Below are 12390 nucleotides of genomic sequence, written 5' to 3'. Positions count from 1 at the left end.
GTTGGGGCGCCTGGGTGGCTCAATCAGCTGGGCGTCCGACTTCGGCCTAGGTCAGGATCTTGCAATTTGTGGGTTCGAGCCCTGCGTTGGGCTCTGTGCTGACATCTCAGAGCCTGGAGCCTGCTTCGGATTCTGTGTCTGTCTGTCTCTCTCTCTCTCTCTCTCTCTCTCTCTCTCTCTGCTCCTCCCCCGCTCATGCTCTGTCTCTGTCTCTCAAAAATAAATAAATGTTAAAAAAAGAAAAAAAGAAGAAAAAAAAAGAAAAGGAAGAAGGTAAATCTGGAGAACAAACAGAGGGTTACTGGAGGGATTGTGGGAGGAGGATGGGCTAAATGGGTAAGAGGCATTAAGGAATCTACTCCTGAAATCATTGTTGCACTAATGCTAACTAACATGGATGTAAATTTAAACAATAAAAATAAATTAAAAAATAAAGAAAAGGAAGAAGGAAGAGAGAAAACCCAGCATCTGGTGGCCAAGGGTTAAAACCTAGGAATTTTCAAAGTAAATGTTTCTTTACTTCTCCTGGGAAATTTTCAATAAAACTTTCACCCCAAAAAGAAACCCTACATTCATTAGTAGCTGCTCTCCATTTTCCTATTCCCTGCCAGCCTCTAGAAATCACTAATCTACTGTGTCTATGCATCTGCCTAATCTGGACAATTCATATAAATGGAATTACATACCATGTGGCCTACACTTTGACTGGCATTTATCACTTTAACATAATATTTTCAGGTTCATCCATGTTGCAGCATTAGTACTTTATTCTTTTACTGTTGAGAAGTATTTTACCATATGGAGGTATCACATTTTGTTTATGTTGAATGCAACAGTTGATGGATAATAGGGTTGTATCCATCTTGCAACTACTGTGCACAGTGCTGCCATGAATACTCTTGTACATTTTTTTTTTTTTTTAATGAATACATGCTTTCAATTTTGGGGTGAACATACTCGAGTGGAATTGCTGGGTCATATGATAACTCGATGTTTAGCAGTTTGAGGAACTACCTAACAATCTTCCAAAGTGATGGTACCATTTTACACTCCCAGCAGCAATATATGAGGGTTTCAACTTTTCCACTCTTCACCAACTCTAATTATTACCTATCTTTCTTATTTTAGTCATCCTGGTAGGTATGAAGAAGTATCTCACTGTAACTTTAATATATATTTCCCTAATAAGTTTACATTGACCATTTTTTCAAGTGCTTATTAGCTACTTGTGTATCTTCTTTGGAGAAATATCAACTCAAATGCTTTCACTGTCATCAGAATTTTCAGGTAAATTATTCCGCACACAAATGTAGTATTATCATTTTGAGATATTAAAGTACGTACATTTTGCCTTCTCTTCATCTCTGCCTCTTGTAAGAAGGACAAGTCCAACTATTAAGTTATTGAAGTGCAGTCCTTTGGATGTTCCACCAAAAGAACAGTATATCACCTAGGAGAAAATGATAAAGCCAACATTAGAGGTTTCAGTTGTTGAGGAATTTGAGGCTCATACCACCTTTACCAAATCTTGTCTCTATCTCCAAACAAGACTCTGGTAAACTTTAGTAAAATGATGTTATACATCTTGTTAGTGCACTCAGCCAAAAATACACTTTATCTATTCTACTATATATATATCACTGGCTCACACACTAAATATTCTTTCTCTTTGGAATCCTTACAAAGGTCAAATCAGATAAAGGTTCAATAGCCCCAATAATGTGGTAAGAATTTTGTGTAATTACAGAATTTCCTTCAACCTCTGTAAAACTTACATACATTTTGATTTGAAAGATCGACATCTGGGGCCTCTGAGTGGTTCAGTTGGTTAAGCGTCCGACTTTGGCTCAGGTCATGATCTCAAGATTTCTAGGTTCGTGGGTTCAAGCCCTGTGTCGGGCTTTGTGCTGACAGCTGAGAGTCTGAAGCCTGCTTCAGATTCTGTGTCTCCCTCTATCTCTGTCCCTCCCCCACTCATGCTCTGTCTCTGTCTCTCAAAAATGAATAAACATTAAAAAAAATTGAAAGACTGACACCCTCTGAATGTTCAAAAATGGAATGACAATCATATTGCAATATATAAATACACCAAATTAACACCTTGTATACTTTAAATTTACACAATGTTATATGCCAAATATATTCAATTTTATAAAAGTAAAAAATACAGAAACCCCTCAAGATGTTTTATACACTCTTAGAAAGGAGTATCCTAGTAATCAAAACTAAAGAAGAAAAGCTATGCATAAGAAAGGGACAGCAAAAGCAATGACATAAATTCATTCAGTTAGTAATTCTTTATTGAGCGCCTAAGGTGATATTGTGATATAATAAGAAATAAATATTTGGTCTTCCTCCAAGTTTCTGACACAAGAGCTTCTAAAACTCCTTGCTGAATGATATAGGTAAAAGAAGCATCTTTGGTTATTTACCCAATAAGTCCCTTTCATTTATATCTGAGTTTATGCTAATGAAATGACTCTTGGTGGGCCTTTACAAAGCTTCAGAATGTGAGCTGGTAGTCAGAGGAAAAGATGTGATTAGAGAGTTAGAATATTCAGCAGCACTTCCCAATCTCCAGGAAGGGAAGGGTGCTGGAGATTTATTTAATCACCAATAGCCAATAAATGGCCAGTGATTTAATCAGCCATGCCTGCATAATGGAACTTCCATTAAAAACCCCTAAACCAGGGGTTGGTGAAGACATCAAGGTGCTAGCAGAGGGGAACACCCAGAGATGGCATGGAAGTTCTGCATACCATCCCCCTCCCTGCCCACCTTCACCCCTTGCCCTTTGCGTCTCTTTCCATTTGGCTGTTACTAAGTTGCAGTCTTTAAAAAAATAAACTGGTAGGGGTGCCTGGGTGGCTCAGTTGGTTAAGCGTCCAACTTCAGCTCAGGTCATGATCTTGCGGTCCGTGAGTTCAAGCCCTGCATCAGGCTCTGTGCTGATTGCGCAGAGCCTGGAGCCTGCTTCAGATTCTGTCTCCATCTCTCTCTGCCCCTCCCCTGCTCACACTCTGTCTCTCTCTCTCTCAAAAAATAAATAAACATTAAAAAAAATTTTTTTAAATAAATAGGCAATAATAAGAGGAGGGGCCAAGATGGCAGAACAGCATGGAAGGTTTTTTTTTGTCTCTAGGACCTGAAATGCAGCCAGATCATCACTAAACTACCTTGCACACCTAGAAAACTGATTTGAGGACTAATACAACAATCTGCATGACCTGAACCACACAACTGGGCAGGTATCCGGAGTGGAGAGGCGAACTGGGAGAGAAAGAAGCCGCTGAGGACAGGGAGCTGTTTTTGCCTGGGGAGAAGAGGACATGCCAGGCGGGGGGTGGGGGAATACAGGAAAAGCACCCACCCCTGAAAGCAGCTGGAGAGAAAAAGGAACAGTGGAAACAGCCACAGGGACTAAAAAAAGGGAGAAAGGAGAGGGTTTAAATTCCATTAAGACTCTATAAACAGGTGGAGCGCAGAGTCTGAAACTCCACAGCTCAATACCTGGCGGAGCTCTGGTAGGAAGGGGAAATCCCTGGAGACAGAGTGTGAGGTCTGAGGGGTCCGAGGGCCACACAGGGAGAGGTGGTTCCCCTACTGGGAGGACATTTGGTAGAGGCAGTGTGGCCTCCCCACAGGCAAAGGTCCCAGCAGATCCCTGAGAATGGCCACATTCACTGGTGTCAGAGCCAGGATGTTGAGGGTGAAGCCTGGTGCCAGATGTGTGCCGTGATTTGCCGTAATCCCTGAAATGCTGCTGCTACATGACTGCACAAACTTTTTTCTGGGAAGGGCTGGTGGCTGGCTGCAGTCTCTGGGCATCAGCAGTGGCACGGTCTCCCGAACGTTCCTGGGGGTGGCCAGCACCCAGCCACTGCTGAGTGAGACCCTCCCCCAGCGAATAAGTACAGAAATGAGGGGTTGGGAAACACGGCCCCATCTGAGATAAAACTCAGGAGGGAGGTGCCGCCGGGCAGCCAGATGCCTTGGTCACACACAGTGTAGAAACGGAGAATGGACAGAAGCCAGAGACAAAGAAGGGGTGCTTGACTGCTAGTAGGGAAAAGCACAGAGTTCTGATACTAGAGACTGGGTAGCTGGGTGACTCTATTTTCACCCCTCCCATGCATGCCCCTACACACCTACACCCACAACAATCTACCCCACTAAGCTAAGCAGCACCATCTAGTGGAGAATGGAGCCATTACACTAAGCCCTGCCCAAATGGGCCAACAGCACTCTTGAAGAACACAAGTCTCTCTGCCTGCTTAGTTTGAGGACTATAAAGTGCTTCATAGTTTGATTTCTAGGGGAAACCGGATGTAATTTCAATCATATTTGACTCTGTTAGTCCAACTATTTAATTTTTTTTCTTTTCTTATTCTTGAATACAGAAAGAGAAAAAATTTATTTTTATTTTCCATTATTATTAAAAAGATCTTTAATTTTTTTCTACTATATTACTTTTTTGTAAATTTTTTATATTCTATCTTACTTCCATCATTTCATTTTATTCTATTTTATTGCATTCATTTTCTCAAATGTTTTCCTTTTCTTTCTTTCCTTTTCTTCTTTCTCCCTTTTCTCTAATCTATCAAGTTTCTTTCAACGAGACCAAAACACACCTACGACCCAGCATTCTTCATTTGATTTTGTTAAGTAATTTTTTTTTTACTTTATTAATTCCTTTTCTTTCTTCAAAATGACAAAATGAAGAAATTCATCCCAAAAGAAAGAACAGGAAGAAATGACAGCCAGGGACTTAATCAACACAGATACAATCAAGATGTCTGAACCAGAATTGAAAATCACAATAATAAGAAAACAAGCTGAGGTTAAAAACAGACTAGAAACCCTTACTGCAGAGATAAAAGAAGTAAAAGCTAGTCAAAATGAAATAAAAAATGCTACTATTGAGCTGCAATCTCCAATGGGTGCCACAGCAGCAAAGATGGATGAAACAGAGCAACGTATCCACGATAGAAAGGACAAACTTATGGAGAATAATGAAGCAGAAAAAAAGGCACACTAAGGCAAAAGAGCATGATATAAGAAATAGAGAACTCGGTGACTCATTAAAAAGGAATAACATCAGAATCACAGGGGTCCTAGAAGATGAGGAGGGAGAAAAAGGGGTAGAAGGTTTATGTGAGCAAATCATAGTGGAAAACTTTCCTAACCTGGGAAACACAGACATCAAAATCCAGAAAGCAAAGAGAATGCCCATTAGATTCAACAAAACCAGCCATCAACAAAGCATATTATAGTCAAATTCACAAAATACTCAGGCAAGGAAAGAATCCTGAAAGCAGCAAGGGAAAGAAGTCCTTAACCTACAAGGGAAGATAGATCAGGTCTGCAGCAGACCTATCCACAGAAACTTGGCAGGCCAGAAAGGAGTAGCAGGATATATTCAATGTGCTGAATTGGAAAAACATGCAGCCAAGAATTCTTTATACAGCAAGGCTGTCATACAAAATAGAAGGAGACTTAAAGAGTTTCCCAGACAAACAAAAATTAAAGGAGTTCATGACCACTAAACCAGCCCTGCAAGAAACTTTAAGGGGGACTCTCTGAGGGGAGAAAAGACAAAAAAAAAAAAAAAAAGACCAAAAGCAACAAAGACCAGAAAGGACCAGAGAACAACACCAGAAACTCCAACTCTACAGGTGACATAACAGCAATAAATTTATATCTTTCAGTACTCACTCTAAACATCAATGGACTAAACGCTCTAATCAAAAGACACAGGGTAACAATGGATAAGAAACCAAGATCCATCTATATGCTGTTTACAAGAGACCCATTTTAGACCTAAAGACACCTTCAGATTGAAAATAAGGGGATGGAAAACCATCTATCATGCTAATGGCCGCCAAAAGAAAGCCAGAGAAGCCATACTTATATCAGAAAATCTAGATTTTAAAAGGAAAACTGTAACAAGGGATGAAGGGCATTATATCATGATTAAGGGGTCTATCCACCAAGAAGATCTAATAATTGTAAATATTTATGCTCCAAATGTGGATGCATCCAAATACATAAATCAACTAATCACCAACATAAAGAAACTCACTGATAAGAGTAGGGGACTTCAACACTCCACTTCCAACAATGGATGGATAATCTAATCAGAAACTCAACAAGGAAACAATGGCTTTGAATGACACACTGGACCAGATGGACTTAACAGATATATTCAGAACATTTCATCCTAAAGCAGCAGAATATACGTTCTTCTCCACTGCACGTGGAATACTCTCCAGAACAGATTACATACTGGGACACAATTCAGCCCTCAACAAGTACAAAAAGATGCAGATCACATCATGCATATTTTCAAACCACGACACTACAAAACTCAAAATCAACCACAAGAAAAAAATTTGGAAAGGTAACAAATACTTGGAGATTAAAGAACATCCTACTAAGGAATGAATGGGCTAACCAAGAAGTTAAAGAGGGAATTAAAAAGTACATGGAAGTCAATGAAAAAGATAACACCACAGCCCAAAACCTCTGGGACACAGCAAAGGCGGTCATAAGAGGAAAGCATATAGGAATCCAGGACTTCCTAAAGAAGGAAGAAAGGTCTCAGATACACAACCTAACCTCATACCTTAAAGAGCTGGAAAAAGAACAGCAAATAAAACCCAAAAACAGCAGAAGGCAGGAAATAATAAAGATTAGGGCAGAAATCAATGCTATTGAAACCAAAAACAAAACAAAAACAAAAACAAACAAAAAAACAACAACAGTAGAATAGATCAATGAAACCAGAAGCTGGTTCTTTGGAAGAATTAACAAAATTGATAACCCTCAAGTGAGTCTGATCAAAAAGAAAAAGGAAAGGACCCAAATAAATAAAATCAAGAATGAAAGAGGAAAGATCAGAACCAACACAGCAGAAATACAAACAATAATAGGAGAATATGAGCAATTATATGCCAATAAAATGGGTAATCTGGAAGAAATAGACAAATTCTTACAAATATATGAACTACCAAAACTGAAACAGGAAGAAATAAAAAATTTGAACAGACCCATCCATAGCCAGTAAAGAAATTGAATTAGTAATAAAAATCTCCCGGGCACCTGGGTGGCTCAGTCTGTTGGGTGTCCGACTTCGGCTCAGGTCATGATCTCACAGTATGTGAGTTCAAGCCTCACATCAGGCTCTGTGCTGACAGCTCAGAGCCTGGAGCCTGCTTCAAATGCTGTGTCTCCTCTGCCACTCTCTCACTTGTGCTCTCTCTCTCCCTCTCTCTCTCAAAACTAAATAAACATTTAAAAAAGTCTTAAAAAAATTAAATTTATTTTAAAAATCTCCCCCCCCAAAAAAAGTCCAGGGCTAGATGGCTTTCCAGGGGAATTCTACCAAACATTTAAGGAAGACTTAACACCTATTCTGTTGAAGCTGTTCCAAAAAATAGAAATGGAAGGAAAACTTCCAAACTCATTCTATGAAGCCAGGATTACCTTGATTCCAAAACCAGATAAAGACCCCAATAAAAAGGAGAACTACAGACCAATTTCCCTGATGAACATGGATGCAAAAATTCTCAACAAGATACTAGCCAACCGGACCCAACAGTACATTAAAAGTATTATTCACCATAACAAGTGAGATTTATACATGGGATGCAGGGTTGGTTCAATATCTGCAAAACAATCAATGTGATACATCACATCAATAAAAGAAAGAACAAGAACCACATGATCCTCTCAAAAGATGCAGAGAAAGCATTAGGCAAAATACAGCATCCTTTCTTGATAAAAACCCTGAAGAAAATAGGAATAGAAGGATACCTCAAGATCATAAAAGCCATATATGAAAGACACACTACTAATCTCATCTTCAATGGGGAAAAACTGAGAGCTTCCCCCTGACATCAGGAACACAACAGGGATGTCCACTCTCACCACTGTTATTCAACACAGTGTTGGAAGTCTTAGCCTCAGCAATCAGACAACACAAAGGAATAAAAAGCATCCAAATAGGCAAGGAGGAAGTCAAACTTTCACTCTTTGCAGACAACATGATACTCTATATGGAAAACCCAAAAGATTACACCAAAAACAGCCAGAACTGATCCATGAATTCAGCAAAGTCGCAGGATATAAAATCAATGCACAGAAATCGGTTGCATTCCTATACACCAATAATGAAGCAACAGAAAGAAATCAAGGAATCGGTCCCATTTATAATTGCACCAAAAACTATAAAATACCTAGGAATAAATCTAATCAAAGAAGTGAAAAATCTATACACTGAAAACTACAGAAAGCTTATGAAAGAAATTGAAGATGACACAAAAAATGGAAAAACATTCCATGCTCCTGGATGGGAAGAACAAATATTGGTAAAATGTCAATACTACCCAAAGCAATCTGCATATTCAAAGCAAACCCTATCAACATAACACCAGCATTCTTCACAGAGCTAGAACAAATAATCCTAAAATTTGTATGGAACCAGAAAAGACCCCAAATCAAGCAATCTTGAAAAAGAAAACCAAAGCTGGAGGCAATCACACTCCTGGACTTCAAGACGTATTACAAAGGTGTAATCAACAAGACAGCATGGTACTGGCACAAAAACAGACACTCATATCAATGGAACAGAATAGAGAACCCAAAAATGGACCCACAAACATATGGACAGCCAATCTTTGACGAAGCAGGAAAGAATATCCAATGGATATTCTTCAGCAAGTGGTGCTGGGAAAACTGGACAGCGACATGCAGAAGAATGAACCTGGACCACTTTCTTACACCATACACAAAAAGAAACTCAAAATGGATGAAAGTCCTAAATGTAAGACAGGAAGCCATCAAAATCCTCGAGGTGAAAGCAGGCAAAAACCTCTCTGATCTTGGCCACAGCAACTTCTTACTCAACATGTCTCCAGAGGCAAGGGAAACAAAAGCAAAAATGCACTATTGGGACCTCATCAAAATAAAAAGGTTCCACACAGAGAAGGAAACAATCAGCAAACTAAAAGACAACTGACAGAATGGGAGAAGATATTTGCAACGACATATCAGATAAAGGGTTAGTATCCAAAATCTATAAAGAACTTATCAAACTCAACACCCAAAAAACAAATAATCCAGTGAAGAAATGGGCAAAAGACAGGAATAGACCCTTTTCCAAAGAAGACCTCCACATGGTTCACAGACACATGCAAAAACGCTCAACATCATTCATCATCAGGGAAATACAAATCAAAATCACAATGAGATACCACCTCACACCTGCTACAATGGCTACCATTAACAACTCAGACAACACCAGACATTGTTAGAGGATACAGAGAAAGAGGATCTCTTTGCACTGCTGGTGGGAATGCAAACTGGTATAGCCACTGTGGAAAACAGTATGGAGGTTCCTCAAAAAATTAAAAATTGAACTACCCTACAACCCAACAATTGCATTAGGTATTTATCCAAGGGATACAGGTGTGCTGTTTCAAAGGAGAACATGCACCCCAATGTTTATGGCAGCACTATCAACAACAGCCAAAGTATGAAAAGAACCCAAATGTCCATCAATGGAGGAATGGATAAAGAAGATGTGGTGTGTGTGTGTGTGTGTGTGTGTGTGTGTGTGTGTGTGTATATAAAGGAATATTACTCGGCAATCAAAAAGGATGAAATTTTACCAGTTGCAAATACGCGGATGGAACTAGAGGGTATTACACTAACCAAAATTAATCAGTCAGAGAAACACAAATATATGACTTCACTCATATGAGGAATTAAGATACAAAACAGATGAAGATAGGGAAGGGAAGCAAAAATAATATAAAAACAGGAAGGGGGACAAAACATAAGAAACTCTTGAACAAACAGGATTGCTGGAGGGGTTGTGGAAGGGGAATGGGCTAAATGGGTAAGGGGCATTAAGGAATCTATTCCTGAAATCATGGCTGCACTATATGCTAACCTGGATGTAAATTAAAAAGTTAATTAATTAATTTTTTAAAAAAGATGTGGTATATACACACAATGGAGTATTACTCACCAATCAAAAGACTGAAATCTTGCCATTTGCAATTACGTGGATGGAACTAGAGGGTATTATGCTAAGTAAAATTAGAGAAAGACATATCATGACTTCACTCATGAGGAATTTAAGATGCGAAACAGATGAACAGAAGGGAAGGGAAGCAAAAATAATATAAAAACAGGGAGGGGGACAAAACATAAGAGACTCTTAAATGTAGAGAAGAAACAGAAGGTTGCTGGAGGGGTTTTGGGAGAGGGAATGGGCTAAATGGGTAAGGGACATTAAGGAATTTACTCATGAAATCATGGCTGCACTATATGCTAACTAACTAGGATTGTAAACTAAAAAATAAATTTATTTAAATAAATAGAATAAAATAAACTGGTAATAGTAAATAAAGTGCCTTCCGGAATTCTGTGAGCCATCTAGCAAATTGTCAAACCCAAAGAGGAGGTCATGGGAACCCTAGATTTATAGCCAACTGGTCAGAAATACAGGACTTGAGACTGGCATATGAAGGAGGGGGCAGAACTGGAGGTCTGCACTAATTCCAGGTACTTATCTCAGAATTGAATTGAAATTATAGGACATCCAGTTGGTGTCCAGAGAGTTGAAAAATTGACTGATATAGGGAAAAACCCCATACATTTGGTGTCAAAAGTGCTGTTGTTTAAAACAAAGTGACCCAGTTTTTACCATGCAGAATTTCTGTCGAAAAATGTATGATTAAGAATAGTTCAAACCCAAAGCAATCTGTAGATTCAATGCAATCCCTATTAAAATACCAAGTATTTATGGGGCGCCTGCACGGCTCAGTTGGTTTAAGCGTCCAACTTTGGCTCAGGTCATGATCTCATGGTTTGTGGGTTTGAGTCCCGTGTCTGGCTCTGCCTGCTTCAGATTCTGTCTCTCCCTCTCTCTCTCTGCCACTCCACTTGCGCGCGCACACTCTTTCTCTCTCAAAAATAAACATTAAGAAATTTAAAAAAAGAAAGTATTTTCCACTGAACTAGAACAAACAATATTAAATTTGTCTGGAACCAAAAAAGACCCCCAAATAGCCAAAGCAACCTTGTGAAAGAAGAACAAAGCTGATAGTCCCAGATTTCACGATATACTACAAAACTGTAATAATCAAAACAGTATGGTATTGGCATAAAAATAGGCATATGGATCAATGGAACAGGACAGCCCCAAAATAATAACTGACATTTATGTGGTCAATTAATTTATGACAAAAGAGGCAAGAATACACAATGAGAAAATGTCAGCCTCTTCAATAAATAGTGCTGGGAAAACTGGACAGCTATAGCTTTTGGCTATTTACCCAAAGAAAATGAAAATATTAATTTGAAAAAATACATGCACCCTTACGCTTACTGCAGCATTATTTATAATCGCCAAGATATGGAAGTAACCCAAATGTCCACTGATGGATGCATGGATAAAGATGTGGTTTGTGTGTACACATACACACACACACACACACACACACACACACACAGGACTTTTACTCAGCCATAAAAAAGGTATGAGATCTTGCCATTTGCGACAACATGGATAGACCTGGAAGGTATTATGCTAAGTGAAATAAATCAGACAGAGAAAGACAAATCTTGTATGATTTCACTTATATGTGGAATCTAAACAAACAAAAAGCAAAAAACAGACCCACAGATATAAAGAAATGAAGGCTGCCAGAGGGGAGAGGGTGTGAGGATCAGCAAAATGGGTGAAGGGGAGTGGGAGATACAGGCTTCTAGTTATAGAATGAATAAGTCGCAGAGATAAAAGATGCAGCATATGGAATATACTGGTCATTGGTATTGTATAGTGACTGACGGTAGTTACACTTGTATAGAGCATAGCATAATGTATAGAGAAGCTGAATCACTATGTTGTACACCTAAAACTAATGTAACATAGTGTATCAACTATACTTCAATAAAAAAGAATTCAAGAAATAAAACTTACATAGTAATATGAAAAATGAAAATATAGATTTATTAAGTGATATTTAAAAATATATTCAATAACACTCTTGACAACTGATGCCAAAAATTATGTATCTCTGGTGCCACTAACAGAAAAGCCTAGCAAAAACTAGTCTAGGGAAATGGTTCCAGATCAGAACATAAAAAACACTTTAAAAAAAAACCTTAACAGGGGCACCTGGGTGGCTCAGTCGGTTACACGTCTGACTTCAGCTCAGGTCATGATCTCACCACTCATGAGTTCGAGCCTTGCATCTGGCTTTGTGCTGACAGCTCTGGGCCTGGAGCCTGCTTCCAATTCTGTGTTTCCCGCTCTTCGTGTCCCTCTCCCGCTTACCTTCTCTTTTTTAAAAAACCTTAACAAATATACTTTGTGGA

The 12390-nt window shown here is 38.9% G+C and overlaps 1 protein-coding gene across 2 annotated transcripts in view; it reads right to left on the bottom strand.

Annotated features, from left to right (window-relative positions):
* USP32 (ubiquitin specific peptidase 32) overlaps positions 1-12390 on the bottom strand; it is a 250843-nt gene that overhangs the window by 125988 nt on the left and 112465 nt on the right. For both annotated transcript variants that reach the window (XM_058705725.1, XM_058705726.1), the window contains exon 3: positions 1345-1450. In XM_058705725.1, the coding sequence (XP_058561708.1) occupies positions 1345-1450 (106 nt within the window). The remainder of the gene's footprint in view (positions 1-1344; positions 1451-12390) is intronic.

This window comes from Neofelis nebulosa, chromosome 16 (genome assembly GCF_028018385.1).
Source record: "Neofelis nebulosa isolate mNeoNeb1 chromosome 16, mNeoNeb1.pri, whole genome shotgun sequence".
Taxonomy (NCBI): domain Eukaryota; kingdom Metazoa; phylum Chordata; class Mammalia; order Carnivora; family Felidae; genus Neofelis; species Neofelis nebulosa.
Note: the sequence above shows the minus strand (reverse complement) of the source record. Positions and strands in the feature narration are given on the sequence as shown.